The sequence below is a fragment of the Artemia franciscana genome, chromosome 16 (assembly GCF_032884065.1).
Source record: "Artemia franciscana chromosome 16, ASM3288406v1, whole genome shotgun sequence".
NCBI classification, from domain to species: Eukaryota; Metazoa; Arthropoda; class Branchiopoda; order Anostraca; family Artemiidae; genus Artemia; species Artemia franciscana.
This window is the reverse complement of record NC_088878.1, coordinates 20,834,685-20,858,814: the sequence shown is the minus strand read 5'-3', so window position 1 is coordinate 20,858,814 and position 24,130 is coordinate 20,834,685. Positions and strand designations below refer to the sequence as shown.

At 35.4% G+C, this 24,130-nt stretch overlaps 1 protein-coding gene across 2 annotated transcripts in view; it reads left to right on the top strand.

Annotated features, from left to right (window-relative positions):
- Window positions 1–24,130, top strand: part of LOC136037203 (TSC22 domain family protein 1-like) — a 98,366-nt gene that overhangs the window by 37,759 nt on the left and 36,477 nt on the right. The window contains exon 4 of one of the 2 annotated variants that reach the window (XM_065719780.1): window positions 18,971–19,022. In XM_065719780.1, coding sequence (XP_065575852.1) covers window positions 18,971–19,022 — 52 coding nt within the window. Of the gene's footprint in view, window positions 1–18,970; window positions 19,029–24,130 lie in introns of both variants that reach the window. The other variant, XM_065719779.1, reaches the window with a different exon arrangement.

Sequence of the window (24,130 nt, the reverse complement as noted above, 5' to 3'; positions counted from 1 at the left end):
ATGATTGGTTCAGATGAGCGCTATCTAAACCTCTATATTAGTAAACTATCATTGTGAATTGGCCTTTAGCTCTTGCCTTTTTGAAGATGCTGGTTAAAAACAGCCTGAAACTATCAAGTTAAAAAATAACAACTAATATTCCACAAAATAGTGCTTTTTTATGCGTATTTGGCTGTTTTTAACATAAACAATGTTTCAGTTGAGAGACTTCAGAATTATTTTTTTGCTGTTTTTGCGGACGTTAGTTTTTATGGCACTTGGTATTAACAAAGTGACATATAGCAATCGCCAATTCTGTCGGTCTGTCGGTCTGTCTGTGGGTCCCGGTTTTGCTACTTTAGGCACTTCCAGGTAAGCTAGGACGATGAAATTTGGCAAGCGTATCAGGGACCGGACCAGATTAAATTCGAAATAGTCGTTTTCCCGATTTGACCATCTGGGGGGGAGTAGGGGGCCGGTTAATTCGCAAAAAATAGAAAAAATGAAGTATTTTTAACTTATGAGTGGGTGATTGGATCTTAATGAAATTTGATATTTGGGATGATATTGTGTCTCAGAGCTCTTATTTTAAATCCCGACTGGATCTGATGACATTGGGGGGAGTTGGAGGGGGGAAACCTAAAGTCCCGGTTTTGCTACTTTAGGTACTTCCAGGTAAGCTAGGACGATGAAATTAGGCAAGCGTATCAGGGACCGGACCAGATTAAATTAGAAATAGCCGTTTTCCCGATTTGAACATCTGGGGGGAGAGTGGGGGGACAGTTAATTCGGAAAAAATAGAAAAAATGAAGTATTTTTAATTTATGAGCGGGTGATTGGATCTTAATGAAATTTGATGTTTGGAATGATATTGTGTCTCAGAGCTCTTATTTTAAATCCCGACCGGACCTGATGACATTGGGGGAGTTGGAGGGGGGAAACCTAAAATCTTGGAAAACACTTAGAGTGGAGGGATCGGGATGAAACTTGATGGGAAAAATAAGCGCAAGTCCCAGATACATGATTGACATAATCGGAAGTGATTCGCTCTCTTTGGGGTAGTTGGGGGGGGGGGTACTTCTTAAAAATTTGAAAAAATGAGGTATTTTCAGCTTACGAACGGGTGATCGGATCTCAATGAAATTTGATGTTTAGAAGGATATCGTGTCTTAGAGCTCTTATTTTATAACCAGAACGGATCCGCTCTCTTTGGGGTAGTTGGGGGGGGGGGTTAATTCCGAAAAATTAGAAAAATTAGGTATTTTTAACTTACGAACGGGTGATTGGATCTCCATGAAATTTGATATTTAGAAGGATATCGTGTCTCAAAGCTCTTATTTTAAATCCTGACCGGATCTGGTGACATTGGGGGAAGTTTGGGGTGGGGAAACCTAAAATGATGGAAAACGCTTAGATTGGAAGGATTGGGATGAAACTTGGTTGGAAAAATAATCAGAACTCTTGCATACGTGATTTACATAATTGGAACGGATCCGCTCAATTTGGGGGGGGGGGGGTAATTCTGAAAAATAAGAAAAAATGACGTATTTTTAACTTACGAAGGAGTGATCGGATCTTCATGAAACTTCATATTTAGAAGGACCTCGTAACTCAGATATCTTATTTTAAATCTCAACCGGATCAAGCGTAACTGGGGGGGGGGAGTTGAGGGGACCGGAAATCTTAGAAAATACTTAAAGCGGTGAGATCAGGATGAAACTGGATGGGAAGAATAGACACCTGTCTAAGATACGTGACTGACATAACTGGACCGGATCTGCTCTCTTTGGTGGAATTGGGGGGGGGGTATTTTGAAAATTGAGGTATTTGTAACTTACGAAAGGGTGACCAGATCTTAATGAAATTTGATATTTAGAAGGATCTTGTGCTTTAAAGTTCTAATTTCAAATTCCGACCAGATCCTGTGACATTCGGGGGAGTTGGAGGGTGAAACCGGAATTCTTGGAAAACATAAAAATTGGGGTATTTTTATCTTACGAATAGATGATCGGATCGTAATGAAATTTGATTTTTAGAAGGAATTCATGTCTCAGAGCTCTTATTTCAAATCCCGACCAGATATTTTGACATTGGGGGGAGTTGGAGGGGTAAATCTTGGAAAAACACTTGGAGTGGAGGAATCGGGATGAAGCTTGGTGGATGGGATAAACAAATGTCCTTGATACGTGATTGACAGAATCGTACTGGATTCGCTCTCTTTGGGGGAGTTGGGGGGGAGGGGTTCAGTGATTTGGCGAGTTCGGTGCTTCTGGACGTGCTAGGGCGATGAAAATTGGTAGGCATGTCAGGGAGCTGCACAATTTGACTTCAAAAAGTCATTTTCCCAGATTCGACCATCTGGGGGGCAAAAGGGAGAGGAAAAATTCGAAAAAATTAGGTATTTATAACTTACGAGTGGGTGATCGGATCTTAATAAATTTTGATATTTAGAAGGACTTTGTGACTCAGAGCTCTTATTTTAAATCTTGACCGGCATTAAGCCTCTTATTTTCCTTTTTAAATCAATCTATTGATTCATAGAATTTTGTTAGAGCTCATACCATATGATCTCTTGGCTCTTAGCTCTTCTCGCCTCGTCACAAGTGCCATATGAGCTCTTAGCTCTTGTTATATTTATAATCCTTAATAATTATTCCAAACAAATACGGATAAATTTACTGTTTCTTAAGACGGGGAACTTTAAATGTTATTGTCAAAGCTCCTGCTAAGGTATCTAGGCCAAGGCTATATCCAGGATTTTTGTTTGTGTATGGGGAGGGGGGGTACAAAAAACTCAAAAAAGCACCAAAATTTGTTTATATGCCTTTGTTACGTTTTTAAGAGAAGGAAAACATTTTTTTTTGGGGGGGGGAGGGGTTCAGACTCCCTAACACATCTCTGAATACGGCCTTGATATAGGCTGTACTAATCTGAAAAGAAAGATAATATGATAATGTTTTTCTTGACATATTGAATTTTTTGCTGTATTTTTCCTTCCTAAAGTTTATTCCATTCCAAAAGAGACTTTTACAATTTTTAAAAACTTTATTTGAGGCCACATTATTCGAGTTCACTTGAAGTGTACGCTACTTTAGAAACCTCCCTGGTTTCGGGAACTCGTTGTTTTACGTCGGTAAAAAGGGACATGATGCATATTTTGGGTTGTTCTCCCTTCAAATAAATTTCCAAACTTTGATATCGCGTCGCATGAAAGCGATTTTGCCGAAAATAATATTTTTTGTGGAAACGGAGATACAAACGCTCTCTAATACAAACAGGAGCTAAGAGCTCATATGGCACTTGTGACGAGGCAAGAAGAGCTAAGAGCCAAGAGCTCATGTGGTATGCGCTCTAACAAAATTCTAAGAATCAATAGATTGATTTAAAAGGAAAATCAGAGGCTTAAAGCCGGTCAGGATTTAAAATAAGAGCTCTGAGTTACGATATCCTTCTAAATGTCAAAATTCATTAAGATCCGATCACCCACTCGTAAGTTATAAATACCTCATTTTTTCTAATTTTTCCTCTCCCTTTAGCCCCCCATATAGTCGAATCTGGAAAAACGACTTTATCAAGTCAATTTGTGCAGCTCCCTGACACGCCTACCAACTTTCATCGTCCTAGCACGTCCAGAAGCACCAAACTCGCAAAATCACTGAACCCCTCCCCCAACTCCCCCAAAGAGAGCGCATTCAGTACGGTTACCTCAATCACGTATCAAGGACATTTGCTTATTCTATCCACCATGCTTCATCCCGATTCCTCCACTCCAAGTGTTTTCCAAGATTTCCCCCTCCGACTCCCCCCAATATCAACAGATCTGGTTGGGATTTGAAATAAGAGCTCAGAGACGTGAATTCCTTCTAAACATCAAACTTCGCTAAGATCCGGTCACCCGTTCTGAAGTTAAAAGTACCTCAATGTTTCTAATTTTTCCAAATTAACACCCCCCAGTCCTCCAAAGAGAACGGATACGTTCCAATTATTTCAATCACATATCCCGAACTTGTGCTTATTCTTCCCATGAAGTTTCATCCCGATCTCTCCACTCTAAGCGTTTTCCAAGATTTCTGTTTCCCTCCTCCAACCCCCTATGTCCCCGGATACAATTCGAGTCGGAAATGGATCATCAGAGACATAAGATCCTTCTATATATATCAAGTTTCATTAAGATCCAATCACCTAATCGTAAGATAAAAATACCCAAATTTTCACGTTTTCCAAAAATTCCGGTTTCCCCCTCCAACTCCCCCCAATGTCACAGGATCTGGTCGGAATTTAAAATTAGAGCTTTAAAGCACAATATCCTTCTAAATGTCAAATTTCATAACCCCCAACTCCACCAAAGAGCTGGGGGAAGAATGACCTCCCCCCCCCCAACTCCACCAAGGAGAGCAGATCCGGTTCGGTTATGTCAGTCACGTATCTTAGACAGGTTTTTATTCTTCCCATCCAGTTTCATCCTGATCTCTCCTCTTTAAGTATTTTCTAAAATTTCCGGTCCCCTCAACTGCCCCCCCCCAATTACGCTTGATTCGGTTGAGATTTAAAGTAAGATATCTGAGTTACGAGGTCCTTCTAAATATGAAGTTTCTTGAAGATCCGATCACTCCTTCGTAAGTTAAAAATACGTAATTTTTTCTTATTTTTCAGAATTACTCCCCCCCCCCCAAAAAAAAAAAATTGAGCGGATCCGTTCCAATTATGTAAATCACGTATGCAAGAGTTCTGCTTATATATATATATATATATATATATATATATATATATATATATATATATATATATATATATATATATATATATGTAATGAAAGCATAACTACGAATATGGTCTAAAATCCTGGTAAAATGCAATTTCCATGCAGAAGTTTTCGTGTTCGCACTCTCTGTAAATGCAAACCCAGTTTATTTTCAAGTATAAAAATGTTTTCTTTAATGATGCATATTTATTTGGGAGGCCACACTTGCATTTTGTTATACATTGGTTATAATTCCCAAATTTCTTCTGATTTTAAATTGATTATCTTACTGTCAACTTCATAGTAACATCAGGTATAATTTTTGATAAGTTTCAATCTACTGTTGAAATTTAAACCTTGGTGATCAACAATCATAGTCACAATAGTCAACAATCATAGTTTTGCAGTATTATTTTGAAAATTATACATACTTGTTGAACTATAAATACTACTTATTGATTCAACAAAAAGATTATTTTTTTGAGAATACGGTGAAAGGTAAAATTCTGGAGAGAAGATGGGCTTTTCGCTATCCTGGAAAGTAGTTGAATTTGGCGGATGAAACTTTTAGGAATGTATCCAGTTTACTGCAAAGATGTCTCGTGACATTGGCGAAGTCTTCTGTTAGAGAAACAGGTACTTGTGTATTATACCAACCACACCAGTATTTTGACAGCCTTGCTTGGAACAAAGACATAAAACTGATTTAGTTTGCAATGTATAGTGATAGTGGATAGTTTCTGACCATGGATGTTCAAGTGAAAATTTGAGATTTGCCAAGAACTGAAGAAGAGGCAATTAGACTTTTCCAGTATAAGGGGATGTTGCCAAAAACAATTCACGACATCTATTCATCTATGGAAAGCAGGGCAACTTGTTTTCCATATTTCTCTGCTGTAGTTTCCATAATTTTGTTATTATAATATTATATTTTCATAATATTTTGGCATATTTCATTAGGGTTAACCTACCTTTACTTCTTGGGTGTGGTTGGTATAATACACAAATACTGACGAAAAAAACCTTTCGAATGGAATACAGTAAGAATAAAATCTAACGTTATAGTCTGACAGTCTGAAAAGATATTTTCGACGTCATTCCCTGGGGCTGCCTGTTCACTTTTGTGTACACTAGGATGCATTACGCAAGGAGGTAGCATTGGCAGTTTTCCGAACATGAAGGACAAGAATAAACTGTGTTTTATTGCTCCATTTTGGGTTTTATGAGATAGAGAGGTGCAAAGAGTGCAAACCCAATTTAAAACTTCCTTTGCTTCTGATTGTAAGTTAATTTCAGTAGAATTATACAATTACAAAAACTTAAATGGAAGAAGAAGAATGAATAGAACGAAAAGGGATAACAACAATTAAGGTGAAATTTGAAAATGGAAAATTTTCAAGTAAAATAAGACAATAAAATAATGCAGCTTACTACTAAAGTCATAAGTTAAACTTATTGTTATATTGAAACAGCTGATGTCATTCTAAATCGAGTTTAAACTAAAAATCTAGTTATTAGTTAAGCTCATTAAATAGATATTTGCACCAACTCGGTTTGAGAGGGGATATCCTTATTTGCTGAAATAAATATGAATCTTTCTAGTTAAAATAAATGTAATGGATTTATTTTTTGACCCGTTTTTCTAGTACAATTGTACGGAATGATCAGATGGAAATAATAATCGCGAAAGAACTTGGGAAAATGAAAAAAAAAAAACAGAGGCTCACTATTTTTACTCGCAATATAGTATTACTGTTGGAATATATAATGTTTTTATAGTACATAATTTTCATTCTCCCATTGTTCTTTATATCCGACGTAATCTTTGACTTGTTCTTATCTATAGTTTTTCAAATAATTTATCAGTTGGAAGAACAAAGGAACAACAAAGGAAGTTGAAGTAATTTGGGTTAGCCTTCACTCAGTTCCACTGACAAAAGATTTATGACAGAAAAACGGGCTACTTTTGTTTTTTTTTCTTTTTAAATAATTTGCGGTTACTCTGTTTTTATGTATGTTGTGTTCTGTAAGTATTAACCTTGGGTTGTAAATTTCTTCGAGCATTTTCATTTGTAATAGCTTACAGCCATATCTAATTGCTTTCATGAGTAGGTAATATTTTTTTTTTATCGGGGTCTGAAATTCGTCAAATCTTGAAAACAGACTGATTCAATCTTAGTAAAAATAGTGATTTTGTGAGTGTGTAGATGCGTAGCAGTGTTTTAATACCGCCGCGGTTTTTCGCCACATTATAATTCAGGTAGGTCAGAATAGGCATAGACATAAGAACAGACATAGAAATAGACATAAACATAGACACAGATATAGATAAAAAACATAGACATAGACTAGCCTAACCTGTCTATTCTGACCCAACTAATCCTCCTGATGATGCAAGATTTCCTAGGTGGTGGAAAACAGCGTTGGCGTTAAAACAGCCGCTCCGTGTAGATGCTGTCCTATGTGAGCACCTGATCACGCTTTGCAAGTCGAAAATATTCTGCAACTTTCATCGATGGATAATCATTATAAACCTTCCTGCGTATGTACTTTGAAAGAACGTGACGTAGGATGCGTAGTGTTACTATAATCGGCTATCTTGAGCGTCACTTAAACACAACAGTGTTTAAAGGTTGCCAAGACGTATTACTGAACTTCTTTTTGGTCCATGCATCACATTCACACAAAATCAGAACTTCGTGGAAGGGGTTAGAGATTGAAGCTTTTAGTATTTTGAGGTGGAGAAGAATCATGTTGGAATCAATGGTTAAAGATAAACTTAGTTTGTTTCCTACTATTTGATACATTTTGTTACCGTATTCTGCATTATTCTCTTTGGGAAAACTGATGAGCGACTTTCTTCTTTTTGTTAGAATGGGTTGACTTGGTACAAGAAGTTTAGGGTATAACTTTCAAGCTGATAAAAAAATAAAAAAAAATATTATTGTACACTGGGAAGCCCTTAGGCCACGGACTTACACTTTCAATTTTCAACATATTCAGAAAAAAGTTTATTGACCGTTGGTTGAGCCCCCTCTTTTGGGGGACCAACTTTTATTTTACTTTTCTTCTTCTTTCGATTTTCCTTAGCCTAAGGATACAAGTTTTGAGTGGATCAGATAAAAATGGGGGTCCATGTCCCCAATCAGTTGTATTTTCATACATTGGGCTCCACTTGGCCCAAGGATTACCGACTGTAAGTTTCAAACTGATCAAGGACAATTTTTTAGTCCGATTTCCTGGCGCCCTAACGACATCCCTTCCCCCAACAATATATGCTTTCTTCTTAGCCCGAGGAGCGATTCTTGAAATTTTGGAGCTAATAAAACTCTTTAAACGCTTTAAGACAATTCAAGATCCTTGCCTTGGCGGCTGGAGGGTTGTGTCATCCCAAAAACCACAAAAAAATATTTATACTGAATCTTTTTGCAACTTTGAACAAGAGGGCTATCTCAAAATTATGATGCAGTGTCATGGGTTGCAGGGACAGGCATGTCAAAAGTAGGCACAAAAAGGGACGTTTTGCTCTCTAGTCGCTTGACCCTTAAAAATGGCTTCAGAACTTCTAATATCCAGTTGAACGAGGCTCCAAGGTTCTTGCGACCACACCTTTAACATGGAGTGGCCAGGGAAAAAGTAGTAATAACTGAAATGCACCAAAGTAAAAGAAACCCGAAAAGTAAAAGGATTCTCTACTTTTCAAGTGTTTGGCGGCACACCGATGGGTTTAATGGCTTATAAGAAAATGGGTAATCTTTAGATATCCAAATCCTGTTTTTCATATAATGACAATATTTGATTTTTTAAACCTTTGTAAATGTCGATTTGGCAGGCATCCAAAATCAAGTTCTTTTGTTTGAACACTAAATATAAACCGGATCTAAGTTGCAAATTGTTAGTATTAATGCCAAAAACTCGAAAAAAATGTTGAGTTCTGTAAAGTAGTTTTTTTTATCAATTTGATTACATATTCCACCCAAAAAAAGTGTTAAAAGTAAAGGAAAGAGCTATACTAGAACTCTTAAACGAACAGAACTAAAGTCGTATAATAAGTCGTACTTAAATGAACAGAATCTTAAGAACGAATAAATGAAACCTAATACTAACAGAATTAAAATGAATAATCAGTTTAAACTTATTACTACCAGATAATACCACAAATAAAGTTTGATTTCATGGCCCCCTTCCCCTTACAGAAACTCCAAGAGCTGGATTGTTATTCATACTTTTCTGAAAGTAGTATATATTTTGAACAGTGAGTCTTTTATTCGCCATAAATTCAGTAACATCAGTGGAAAAAACCTAAATATTAATTGCGTTTGGATCAAAAAATGGGAAAAAAACTTCTTATGTATACGTTAGTGACTGTCAATTTGATTTTTTTTTATTTTAAGGGACCAAAAATTCAGAAAATTGCTTCCTAAACAAAATTTATAAAACTCCATTTTTATTTTTAATTAATCAGTGGCAGCAGTCTCTTGAATCGGCGAATCATTGCATGTTTTTTAAAGGCGTGAATTTAAAAGAAAGAAACTTTGACAAATTTTTTTCGCAAATTATGCTAATGAAATTAAATCGTTTATTTCAAGTATTTTAATATGTGTAGAGAGAAAGAATTTCTGGTAGTTGGAGCAATGTTTACTTTTAATTTTGTAACGGAAAAAGACGAAATTGTCTCAAGGATATATTTTATTTTCAATAAAACACAACTGGCTCTCTAATTCTTAGAGGACTTGAGGAGGCAGTATATCCTTCAAGAAATTATCGTATGTGATTTTTTTTTTCTGCACGCTTAAAGTGAAACTAGACTATTCATTCTAGTTTCTGTGCGTTTTAGTTTTCATTTATTCATTGGCAGTCATTTCTATTGCTTTGAAATTTGATTTAATTTTTCATTTGAAATTCTGTTCATCTCAGGTTTCATTTGTTCATTCGTAGTTAATTTATATTCTTTTTTAGTTTGATTTATTATGACTTTCTTCTGATTGTTTTAATTTATAATATTACCCTTTATTTTTCTTTAAAAACTTTAGTTGGAAAGTGTATTTTTATAAATAAAAATGTTCGTTTTGTCGGAAATGTTAATGCTTTTGAATAAATGCACATATTCCAGGTTTTCTGTGATAGACTTTTGGTTTTTATTAAAATGGAATAAGTTTCATGTCTTTTTTATATCGAACTAGCTGTTGGGGTGGCGCTTCGCGCCACCCCAACACAAAGTTGGAGGGGCACTTTGTGCCCCCCCAAGCCCTCCCGCGCGTGTAAGTCGTTACGCGCCATCTTAGTTACGCGCCCTTTAGTTGTGTCCCTGTGTCCCACCTGTGAATATAGATAGATATATATATATTTTTAACTACGTAAAACTTGCGAATATAGCCTACAACATTCTTATATTCCCTGTGTCCCGGTGTCCTGGTCGTCATTTGTGTCCCGTTGTCCCGGTCTGTAATTTCTCTTTGAGTGTCCCGGTCGTCATTTATATTCCCTGTGTCCCGGTCTGTAGTTTCATCTTATAATGACGTCATGATTGCCCTTGAGCAGTCGACAAATATATAATGACGTCAGTCGACACACAAATATGACGTCAGTCGACAGACACACAAACAAACAACTTATATATATATATATATATATATATATATATATATATATATATATATATATATATATATATATATATATATATATATATATATATATATATATATATACAGATTTTTTCTACTGTTTCTAAAAAAGTGTTTTTTTTAAGAAAAGTAAAGAGCTGTATGCATATTTAAGATCAATGAATAAATAACATAACTTCATATTAAAAATAATACAAAATATTATAAGCAATAAATGGAAGCTAAAACGAACAGAAATTAACATTTATCGGCATATCACCAAAATCTTCGACTTGGACTTAGATCGTCTTTACACCAAATCAGGCCTCGGCAAGTTGTTGCGGCGTATCATAATTTTAGCTCGATTTTACACCGATTCAATTTTTTTGCGCCGAGTCAGGATTTGGGTCCTTTTTGTATGGATAGAAGACTTAGGTCGCTTTTTAACTGAATAAATTAATATATAGTTACACTAATATTAATGTCACGACGTTGAAAAATCACAAATTCAACAGAAAAAAAAAAAGCTAAAAGCTCATATGGCACTTGTGACGAGGCCGGAAGAGCCAAGAGCTCATATGGCATGAGCTCTAGAAAAATTCTAAGAATCAATGAATTGATTTAAAAGGAAAATCAGAGGCTTAATGCCGGTCGGGATTTAAAATAAGAGCTCTGAGACACGATATCCTTCTAAATATCAAAATTCACCCACTCGTAAGTTATCGATCACCCACTCGTAAGTTAAAAATAACTCATTTTTTCTCATTTTTCCCTCTCTCCAGCCCCCAGATGGTCGAACCAGGGAAAACGACTTTGTCAAGTCAATTTTTGCAGGTCCCTGACACGCCTACCAATTTTCATCGTCCTAGGACGTCCAGAAGCACCAAACTCGCCAAAGCACTGGACCCCCCTAACTTCCCCTAAGAGAGCAGATCCAGTCTGATTATGTCAATCACGTATCTACGACATTTGCTTATTCTTATCACCAAGTTTCATCCCGATCTCTCCACTCCATGCGTTTTCCAAGATTTCCGGTTCCCCTTCCAACTCCCCCCAATGTCACCAGATCTGTTCGGGTTTTAAAATAAGAGCTCTAGACATAAGATCCTTCTATATATCAAATCTCATTAAGATCCGATCAACCGTTCTTAAGTTGAAAATACCTCAATTTTTCTAATTTTTTCTGAATTAACGCCCCCCAACTCCCCCAAAGAGAGTGGATACGTTCCAATTATGTCAATTACGTATCCAGAACTTGCTCTTATTCCTCCCATCAAGTTTCATCCCGACCTCTCCACTCTAAGCGTTTTCCAAGATTTCAGGCTTCCAAGATTTCTCCAACCCTTCTAAATATCAAATTTCATTAAGATCTGATAACCCATTTGCAAGTTACAAATTCCTCATTTTTCTAATTTTTTCCGAATTACCCTCCCCACAGCTCTCCCAAAGAGAGCGGATTCGGTTCGGCTATGTCAGCCACGTATCTTGGACTTGTGCTTATTCTACCAACCAAGTCTCATCCTAATCTCTCCACTCTAAGCCTTTTCCAAGATTTCCTGTTCCCCCCGCCCTAACTCTCCCTCAATGACACTGGATCTGGTTGGCATTTCAAATATGAGATCTGAGTTACGAGTTCCTTCTAAATATGAAATTTCATTAAGATCCGATGTCTCCTTCGTAAGTAAAAAAAACCTCATTTTTTCGATTTTTTTAGAATTAACCATCCTCCCCAACTCCCCCAATGAGAGCGGATCTGTTCTGGTTATGTCAATCACGTATCTAGGACTTATGCTTGTTTTTCCCACCAAGTTTCATCCCGATCCCTCCACTAACAGCTCTGAGACACGATGTCCTTCTAAATATCAAATTTCATTGAGATCCGATCTCCCGTTCGTAAGTTAAAAACACCTCATTTTTTCTAATTTTTCCTAATTATAAAATAGTTTCATAAAAAAAAATTTCAGAGGAATTCAAATTGAAACAAACTCAATCGAATTAGGACTTAGCCCATTTTTTTCTGTGTCAGTACCGCTCATTTGGGTATTATATCAAGGCTTAGCTAATTTTTATCAAGGAAAAAGGAGACATAGGCCATAAAATGGAATAATTTTGAATTGCTCAGATTACCTGAATTTAATTTATACCACTGAAGAGAGCATAAAAGGTCAGTTTAGAATATGTTACCTTCATCTCTGTTAGCCCCATCTTTCAGAGTGACCACCGATGACGAAAATTTTTCAATTGTTTTGGCTCTTCTGAAACGTTGCGCCTTTTAATTATCATAACCGATGTGTAAGTAATAATTATTCTTTGTTGCTGTGTATAAAAAAACAACAACAGAAAATACAGTATTCATCACAACACGGAAGTGTTATTTTACATCGTCATTATGAAATAGAAATGTTTTTCTACCCGTGGTTTTTTCGAATTGGATTAGCGAACAAAAAAAAATATATAAAAGAGAGACTTTCAATTAACCATTGAAAATATGGTTCACCTTGGAAGTGAATGGAGGGTTTTAACTTCCGCAGTGGAGTAACCAGTGAATAACTTCTATTGTCAAGTGCCTTGTTTTTTTCTTTTCTTTTTTTAAGCATTGCTGAACCAAGATAATAGTTTGCAAGTAGGTTTTTATGAAACGACTTTATCTGCCCCATAAAGTTGTTTTTCACTACTCTTTCCAATAGACTGAGTGCCCCTTGAACGACCTTTGTCGATTTATCTTTGAGTTTCGTTTTTGTAGCCAGCGAGTAAAGGGTGGGGCCCCATAAGATAGTATTCTGTGTACTACCCTCTGTTTGATATATCAATGACTTGGAGGACGAGCGTAACAATCCCTCAACACCAATTCCAACAGCACGACAGGCCACGTGAATGGGGGTTCACCTTGATTTGGTTCGACCCTCCTGTGCTAGAATGCTGGGAGGGCATCTTCACTCCCAGCATTTACAGTGTAATCTTTGTTTGAGTGCATCCGACAAAGATTAGTGCACACATTTCTGGATGGTTGCTTTTTATCTTTTTCTTTTTTTTTGCATAAAACAAGAAATTTGAAAGGAGTTGGTTTAACATGGGTAGCTACATAATTTTTCACCCCAGTTTGGAACTATTTGGGAGCTGGACTTTGGTCGTAAAACTAAGTCTGCATCTTGTGTTTTGTTTTAGGTGACTGATATTTATAGTTTCTGTCATCGAAACCCCCTTAAAACCAGCTTTGGTGAAAAGATGCATTTTGTGCATCATTTAGATTGTAGTTTGTTTGTTGTTTTTTTTTACGCTCTTATTGCAGTTTTCAGCACACAAGCCACAAGATCAGGAAATGTGGACAATGGTGTAAACTAGTATTTTTTCATAACTTTCGCGGGGGGGGGGGAGACTAGTTATACAATGTTAATCTGAAGCTTACGTCTTTGCCCAGCCCACTTAAGGCTTTTGTGTAAGGGGGGCCTTATACATTAATTATTATACGTAGGCCTTTCCTATTGATATTTTGGCTAATTTCAGGTTTTGTGTCTAAAGAGAAACAAAAACCTTGGTTAAAACAAAAAGCAATAACAAGCCCCAAGCATTATACTCGAGGGCGGAGTTGCGCATAAGATCTGTTTTTTTTTTTGTTTTTTTTTTGTTTCATGTAAACAGTTTTTGTAGGGCGAAAACGTAATCGTAAGATTATTCTAGACACGAAAGATTGCGTCACAACTTTGCTGGAAGTTCGCCGTACATTTTGCGTCATAGCGTGAAATTTGGCTTGGGGATTTTCTTTATCGTAATTTGACTGTAATCATATTGCGTTTTACAATTAATGAGCCACACATGAAAACCATAGATTTAGCTACACGTGAAGGCATAATTGTCGGGTATGTCATTTGTTAGAATGTTCTTCTGTTTGCTTAGGTAGAGAATGATAAGTCACTGTGAGACTTGATGTGCATGAATGAAATTTTAGAAATCAGTCTACAGCCTGAAATGGGTCACAGCCAAGGCCGTATTCAGGGGGGTGGGCTAGGGGTTTTGAACCCCTTCCCTGAAATGTTTGTCTGACTCGTCAAACGTAAATAAAATGCATAAAAAATCATTTTCGATGCGTTTTTAAGGTCTCTTTTTGTAAATCCCTCCCCCCTCTGAGCAAAAATCCTGGATACGACCTTGGTCACAGTGAAATGTTTTTGAAGGTCATTGCTCCTCTTCGTTCCTCTACCAAAATAGTGACTTATTTTGAACTCAGGCAGTAGAATATTTAAAGACGAAATGACGAGCTTAATAAAATACCAAAAGGAATTATAAGAAGAATTAGAAATGGGTATAGGAATCAATGTTTAAAAAAAAAATAGTTATTATACATTGAATCTTATTCTATTTTACTTACTGTTATGGACTAAACAAGAATAACTTTTGTATGTTTATTTTGTTTTATTTTTTATCCTGATTATAACAGCGTATTCTATCTTCTTGTGTTGCTTTTTAATTTGCTTCTTTTTTATTAGTTTCTCTGTGATTCAATTTTGTCCTCTTCTCCATTTGCGATGGAAATGCCTTCTAATATCAAAGACGAAATATCCGTGGCGTGTTTTTCTTTTAAAAACATCGCCCAGAGCCTGTTTCCTCAGTTCTTTTTGTTAATTCTGTTTGGAATTCAGAAAACAGTTGTGCAACCTTAATAAACCTTGAAAAGATTAACGTAGAATCCAAATTGTGGTATGATAAAGTGTTTTCAACCTCCTCCTTACTCCCCTTTCTTTTTAGTAAGGCTAGAATAATTACATTGAAGGCAAGTCTAGCATACGAGCATTGGCTATGTAAACAAAATCAGGTTTGACTTTATCTCCCTCTTCCAAAGTTCAAGACCTTGGCAGGGTAATTCCTAGGACCCCAGGTGTGACCTAAGCCAAATTTGAATATTTTTACGGCAAAATATCTATCCTTAAAGAATTTTTAAGACGTACAATAACCATAATATTGTCGTTGACATTATTAAATTTTGGCCAAAATTAACTTCTTGGAGGTCGCAAACTAGTGATTTAGTCATGAACGCTCTCAGAATTCTCCTTGTTCCCAGCAGTAAAGTTATTGATCCTTTTAGTTCCATTTTCTGCAGAACTCTACGTGAAACAGTAATACCTATTCTCTTTTAAGTTGAACAGATCCTTCTCAGAGGCATTCTTTTGTTTTGGGAAGTTCGTTAACTGAACCTTGCCTAGTTGTTGAGCTTTTTTTGTACTACTCAAGAAACGTAATTAAAACAGTTGGAAACAGAGTTGCATATGGCGCAAAATATTTTGGTCGTTCAGGGGCAGGACGAGCACCCTTCAGCGGACTATACTTCAGAGCCTTAATGAAAAAAAAAAATTTCTATGTGAATGACGTCCTATTTTATGTATTTAAAGAGCAAAACAGATACATGACTGTATTGCAACAACGTAATTCGAAAAAAGAAAAATGATAAAAAACTAAAAAAAAACTAAAAAAAAAGAAAAAACGTAAAAAATAAAAAAAATAAAAAAGCTAAAAAACTAAAAAAAAGAAAAAACAAAAAAAAAAACTGAGAATTGCACAAATATTTCAATATATTTTGACAATAGATTAAAAGTAATTCGAAAACCTTAAAACAGATAACCCAAATTTTTAGGTTTAATATAAATTGTTGGAGCTTTAGCATGCTCGGCACGTAAAGATTTTTCCAAGTGTCAATGTTAGAGTGAACATTGACAAATTGAAGAAAACAAATCAATAAAAAGAAGAAACTAAAAAAAAGAAAAAACTAAAAAAGATAAAAAAAAACTAAAGAAGAAACTGTATCTATATATATAAAAATAAGTTGTATATTTGCATGTTTGTTTGTTTGTGGGTTTGCATTTGACGTCATTATAAGTATATAAGGCTTTGTATATGACGTCATTATAAGATGACACTACAGACCGGGACACCGGGACACAAATGACGACCGGGACACAGGGAATATAAATGACGACCGGGACACTCAAAGAGAAATTACAGACCGGGACACTGGGACACAAATGACGACCGGGACACAGGGAATATAAATGACGACCGGGACACTCAAAGAGAGATTACAGACTGGGATACCGGCACAGGGAATATAAATGACGACCAGGACACTGGGACACAACTACAACGGGGACGCCGGGGGCACAGGGGGATATATAAATGACGACGGGGACATAGGGAATGTTCGATTAGCGATCACCATCAACAAAGCTCAAGGGCAATCGTTAGAAAAATGCGGTATAGATCTGAATACGGATTGTTTTCCCATGGACAATTATTATGTTGCATGTTCAAGAGTTGGTAAACCTGACAATCTATTTATGTGGACAGACAATGGGACAGCAAAGAATGTTGTATATTTGCATTTTTTTCGTAGTTAAATATATATATATATATATATATATATATATATATATATATCACAGGTGATACACAGGGACACAACTACAATGGTGCGTAACGACTTACGCGCACGGGGGGGGGGGGGTGCTGCGCGAAGCGCCCCCACCAACTAGGTGTTGGAGTGGCGCGAAGCGCCACCCCAACAGCTAGTACATTATATAAAAGGTGTTGTATTTATGTAATATTTTTCATCAGTATAAAACATGTCTAGAGGACGCCCAGGGAAAACATACCAAGTTAATGGCTTCAGGTAAAAACACATAAAATTTTGAATTAGAATATTTAAATATCACGAGGGGGTATCAGGGTATTAGAAATGCCTAGGTGGGGGATGGCACAAAATCGGTTGGGAGCCACTGGTCTAGACTATGGTGGTCAATGAATTTTTCCCAAAACATTTGAGAAAAAGAAATCATGACATTTATTTATTCAGATTCTGAGAGATCATAATCTGTATGATGCTCTTTCGTTTCTTTTTTATTTTATGTTCTAAAATGTATTGAAAACTTGTAATCTTCTCCGGGAACCCTTTTTGCAGTTTTTCTCCATTCTTGACAGAATATAATATCAAAGATCTTGTGCTGTTTAATCCTTCAATATATCAATACTAACGATTAGAAAAAAATAAGAAAGAAATTTCAATTGCAATTAATTAGTATGCGTTGTTATTATAATGCTTTTAGAGAATTTGAAATGCACTGCAATCTATGGGAGGTGAAAACTAAAAAAAGAAAATAAATTATTCCTTCACTTTTGACGGTTTTCAGACTGCGGATTACGATTATATTATAATATTAACTATGATCAAATTATAGAAATGAAAAGGCAATGGTGCCATATGTTTCACAATTTCTCTCAGAATTAATTTTGTAGCTCATGCCCTAGTATTTTCTAGATACATCTGGTACAAGGATACTTTGTGAGGGTCGCTCTTTAATAGTTCGTACGCTTTTCACCACTTTCAGTTCTGCGTTATGTTGTGCTATTCTTATTTTCCTGTGTAAGGTATGGATTTTTTTTTTTTGCAATACCATTATCTGAAATAACTAGGTAGCCTATATCAAAACGGTTGTGGATGTTTAAGAACATGACTCTTGAACCAGTGGTACATTGACTGGTGCCTTCTTCACCGAAGGTCCTTCGAGCTGGTACTGAGCTGTAGAAGTTTTCGATCTCCTTAACTTCCCTTCTTAGTTTCCAGTTTTATTGTGTCTTAAGCTAATGTCACCGAATATTTTTCTGAATTCCTGTTATTTGTTGATTTGAAAAGATTTATATGAGGCTTCATATTATCACATATTAGTACAATAGGTCAAGTATGAACCAAAACCGCAATCGGTACTTGTGTATTATTCAGAACACACTCAATAAGTGAAGTTAGGTTCTTTCCTGAAACAAACTACGATGCAGGTACATTTTAATTAAGTATTTGGTACTTGTTCATTATTCAATTGATTCAATTCAATTCAAAACACACTCAAGAATTTTATTGAGAGAATCCGGTTTCACCACCATAAAGACAAAACTCAATTTAGTTTTCTATGCATAGTGATAGAAGATAGTGTCTGAACATGGATTTTGAAATGAAGATTTAGGATTTGCCAAAGACTGAAAAAGAGGCGATTTTATTTTTCCAGCACAAGGGGTTGTTGCCCCAAAAAAAAACAAAAAAAACAGTGCGTCAATGGACACAATATGACTTTATACTCTTACGAGAAGGAACGTTTTAGAAAGTATAACAATAGGCCATGTTTGAAAAAAGTCAGTGTGCGTGTAAATACGTGGTTTGCTGACAGTAGAATACCATTTATTACTGCAGTTCGTTTCGTTTCATTAATTTTACAATTTTCCTAATAAAGTATTGTATTTTCATAATATTTTGTTTTATTTCATTAGATTTATCAAAAGTTTGGGCTATATATTTGCACATTAGGGGGTGGGTAGGTGCATTATATCAAATACTTAACTTAACCTAACCTAACCACCTCGATGTATAAAATATTTCATTAAAATGTACCTGCATCAAGGGGTAAGCAGGATTATTTTTGTATTATCAAAATTGGTGCCAGTATTTCGAGATTGTAACGTTATGAACATGTTTTGGGTATGCTAAAACATGAATTCACGATTTACTACTTAGATATGGCAACGTTGGACATCCTACAGTTTGCTTTTTTGCATCTTCATTCCATGAAATTTGTTATATATGTAAACTTATTCTTCCTCTTTTTTCTAGTGCTACTGGTGGGAGTTCCGCAGCTATTGACAACAGGATTGTTCAAGCTCTGGTGAGTGTGAGTGTCATGCTTTGCGCTTGTATTAACCCCATTTTACATTTTTACATAATGGTGTATTATAGCCATCATCATGAGCTTTTGGCTTTGGTTTGCTCTGGGTGGTAATTGGAATTGGACGAAGATATAGATATAGATGTATAGAAAAGATCAAACGCTCATTAATCTCGTGCAGAAGGAATTAGATTCCAAAACTTAAAATTAATTGTCTTTTTGCCCAAAACAAAAGGCATATTCGACTCTTAAATCTACATCTGGTGACCAGATTAACAAGACTGTATTTACTTTGTAGGATGCGGGGAGACTAGTAATGATCAGAAACAAATGTTCTAGTACCATGGCTGAAACAACTATATGCAATCTCATCTCAGGCATACCGAAAAAATCCCAATTCTGTAGTTACACGAATTTTAAGAATTTTTTTTTCATAATTTTTGGACAAAACTTTATCTCGTGAAAACCTCTTAAAGCCCGATTTTCACAATATGAAGATGTAAGATAGATCACAGTTTTTTGTTTTTCGCCGTTGTGATATGATTAATTAAGAATTTGACATGTGCTCCCTCCCCCTAAAAAGACCAAACTTACGTTCCTGTCATTGTGGCTTTTGCTCAAAATTTCGTATATATATATTTTAATTCGTAAAATAAAATAAGTGTTTTGAATTGAAATTAAAATTACATAGTCTACATTTAAGAGAAATTCAATATAAAAATTAATTAGGTGCTATTTGTGCTTTTTTAAGGAGGCAATGTCGGAAGTTTCACTAATATGTTTTCAGTTCCATTACGGCTGTTTACATTAGAAATATGGCTCTTAGTCGGAACAGTGTAATCTTGATCCCTTGAATCTCATCCTCTAAAATCTTATTACTTCATATTTTATTACATACGTTTGATATGCTTTTGAGTGTAGTCCTCTCCGCCAAAAAAAAAAAACAACAACAAAAAACACACAAAGCAAATTTACTCGGTATTTCTTTGAGTGCTAGTACCTCATGGGTTGATCTAGCCGAGGGAAGGAATAGAGACAACGCACTTTGGATGGGAAACTGTAGCCTTTAGAACCTAAAAACTCGGCAATTGTCTCCAAGGGTTTTTTTCGCTCTGGGGTGCATTGCCGACAATAATTCTGGATAGGAGTCTCTTCCCGTCACCCCCAAGAAGCGAAAATCAAAAGTTGGCAGCATTCAAAAATGTTTCTAGTAATAACGCCTCCGGGGCTTGTTTTTTGCGTAATCGAGCCTAAACCAACGGAACAGCCTTGTCAAGTAAACTATCTCAAGAAAAGTAGAACTAATTCAAACCATCGAAGGAAGAAATTTTGCTGTTTTAAATAATTTGTCAATTATTATATAAGAAATGAGAATTATACGTATTATGTGAAGCTCGTCTTCCGTACAGCTAAAATTTGTCCTAAGAGAAAGACTGTGTTCTAACTCTGTAGTCTTATAATGATTATTGTTGTTTGGGCTGCTCACTGTCTCTAAAACTACATCTAATTTGTTTTGGTGTTTCCATCCCAACAGTAGATCCGTACTTCATCTGGCTTTTGTACGTATGGATATTTGCCATTAAGTTTTTTTTTGTGCATTGTTACTTTACTTATCTTTAATTTGAAGTTAGAAAGACCTATAGATGAATTATTTAATTTTTCGCAGCTTATCTATTAATGCAAATAGAAAATAATAAAAAAATAAAATAGTTTTAACTAAAGATTATTTTTTTTATTGTTCTTACCGACGTACCTAAAAGTGAAGATTTTTCTTTTATTTCAGTTTTATCTTATGCTGGAAATCCTGTTTTACATTAAGAAAAATAACAAAGTAAATACGTTGCATCGTAATTACAATCACATCTATGCATAGGGGTTGATGATTATCCCTCTTAAGACTTGTGTGAATGCTGTTTTCTCCTTAAATAAATTTTAGAATTATAGCCTGAAATAATTTTTTTTCATATTTTTTGCTTCTATCTTTGCTTTTTATGCTTTGGTGCAGTTTTGAAACTCTTTAAACATATGCCGTTTCTTATTCCTCTCTGCTTTTACCTGTAAATATTATTTATTTCGACTCTTTTTCTCATGCGTTTTTTTGTTGTTTTTTGCGGTTATAGTTGGCTCTCATCTTATTTTCAGTCGTTTCTTACCCCATTTATCTTGTCTAAACCCTGCTCTCCCGCTAAATGCTCCTCTGATCTGTAAATTGGTCGTTAAAATGCTGGCGAAAAATGTATTTTTCGACGTTGAAGTTGGTTTATTTACCAAAAATCTAGGTAAAACTCTTACTCCCCCTCACAAAAAAAACATTAAAGAAAGGAAATCTTTTGGTAACCCCTTCACCCCCCGGGTAAAATTCTGGATATATTTATGGTAGGTAGAACATTATAAATGCTAAGAAGCAAACGCACTAAGGACTGGTGGTTTTGGATTACCGACCCCCTCCAAAAATTTCACAAACAAACATAAAACATTCATATTTTTTAGTCGTTTTCTACAATTTCCGCATATTGCACCTGCTTTAGCTATTAATCCAATTAAGATAGGATGATTGGAACCAAACGGTCCCTTTCAACGTCCAATGTACTTGGTTATGTACTTTCTCCAATGTACTCGTCCAATGTACTCGTCCAATGTACTTTCTAGGTACTTGGTTACCTCTACTTACCGAAATTTTGCACATTTGAACGGGTCTTTAAAATATTTCCATTGCGATTTATCAATTTTGTTTTTCTTAAAGAGAACAATCTCTTTTCCACCTCTACGCGATAGACATTCCCAACATTTTGTTTTATGGTTTCGAGTTTGTGTATTCTAACTTTGGCTATTGCTCATACTGAATTAGTTGGCGAAGTTCGATAAGCTACTAGATATTCCTTTCTGATTCAGGCAATTTTTGGTATAATCCAATGATTAATAATTTTTTTTAATGCATGTAAAAAGTGATCTTGGAACTAAAAAGGAACAAAGGTTACCCTAATAGGAGGTTGACCTTTCCTCCCTTAAATCCTCCACTTGTAACCTTCAATTGGTTGCTGGTGCAATCCAGAACTGAATCAGCTATAAATGACAATTCTTCATCACTAGCCAGTTTTTTTTGTAAACATATTTTTAATTTTTTAGTTACTATGGGCCGTAATTCGTTCTTTACTAGGTTGTTTCTACCGCTGTAACCGTGAAACAGCATATTTTCGAAATCCTCGTTTATAACATGAAAATGGTTTAATCTTTTGAAAATGCATGACATTCTTAGTTACCAATTTGCCAGCTGTTTTATTTCAGCACATTTTCATCAAAGCACAAGCGACTTATAAAGTCGCATGTTGGGGTTGAGTGGGGCAAAATAAAAAAGTAACATCAAATATTCTAATTTTTGCTTCATATGGCACTTGCTTCTGAAGCAAGAAGAATCGGGTGGTGCAACAGTTATAAGTGAAAAAATTATCGGTCAAACGGGCCTCTAATCACTAATTTGTGACAATCCAATGCATTGCTCTTTGATTTTCTCTCTCCTGAGAGAAAAATCTCTCTCCTGATTTTTTAGGACTATTGCTTTGATACGATCACCCCTAGAAGAAAAAAACAACAAATAAACACACACCTTTGATTTCTCATCTGGCAAAAAAAATAAAATAATACAAAATCTCACATTTGCGTAGATAGGAGCTTGAAACTTCTACAATAGAGTTCTCTAATATGCTGGATCTGATGGTGTGATTTTTGGGGGTGTTTCCCACCTTTTTTAAAAATCAGGGCAATTTTCTCAGACTCGAAGCTATTGATGGGTAAAATTAAACTTAATGAATATTATATATTTTGAATCAGCATAAACAGCCAATTCTTTTGATGCATCTATTTATTTTTTTTTCCAAATTCCGTTTTGTCAGAGTTTCGGTTACTGTTGTGCCGAGTTGCTCCTTACTTACAGCTCCTTGCCACGAACTATATGAGAATTAAAGAATCAGAAATATAAGGGTTGAAAGAACATGCAATGAAAATAGTACCGTAGAAAATTTATTGGAAGACGTCTAAATTGAAACAACTTTCGAATTGGTAAAAATTTTGAATCGTTTTACAAATTGTTTTCATTTTGAAAATAAAAATCGTAACATATGAGAGGTTTTAGTATACAAAGGACTTTGTATACTATCTCAACTTTCAGTTAATATTATGCGATGATACTTATTCTGGACATTTGGTCCAGTTTTAAAGCAATGAGTTGAAAAGATTCTGGGGCAATTAAGAGTACTTTGATTTGAAGTTCATTTCGTTGTTTTGCATTTAGGCCCATCTAAATGTTTTCGTAAAGAATATAAAATTAAAGGTAATGGACCTAGGGGAAAGATTTTTGTACTATAAGCTTTTCAGGGGGTGAATCTGAGTGTATTGGCTTCAGCTTTGAACCAAAAAGACTGGATCTACTTGCAGTATTGGTCATCATGTTGGTTTTTTTTTGTGTGTTAAATTATATGCACAGCTCTTATTTGTTGCTTGCTGCAGGAGGTACGGAAGCTTACTATCTGACAATTTAAGTAGTTAAACTCTTTTATTATAATCATTTACTAGTGGCATCACCTACCTCGCTTCAGCTGTTTTTTTTTTCTTGTTCTTTCTTTTCTGCTTGTATTCTTTCGTTATCTATTTTGTGTGATTTTTTTCTTTTAATATGATGTGGCCGTACGATAATTAAAGAGCCATGCATTACTATATAGCTTTAATGAACATTCATATTTGAAACCATGTGAAGTTGTCGACCGTACAGTAAGTAGATTTCATTAGGTGTCTTATTTTCTCAATATTGAACACTGCAAAACTAAGGGCTAAACGTATGTTAAAAAAAGCAACAAATAAAAAAACAAAAAAAAACAGCTGTTTTCTATTTTTCCGAAAAACGGGTAGAAAACAAAACACGTTATCTATTACTGTCTAGCTGTTTTCTGCTGTTTTGGTGTTTCCAAAGAAAGAGCAGGAAGTTAAAACAGGCTATTTTTTTTCAGAAGTGTTTTTTTTTTCTATTTTGGCTTTCCAAAAAATAAATGTCGATACTTAACCAACCTATGTTTCTTCTTACCGGATTGTTCCTGTTGATTTCGGGGCTTTTTTCG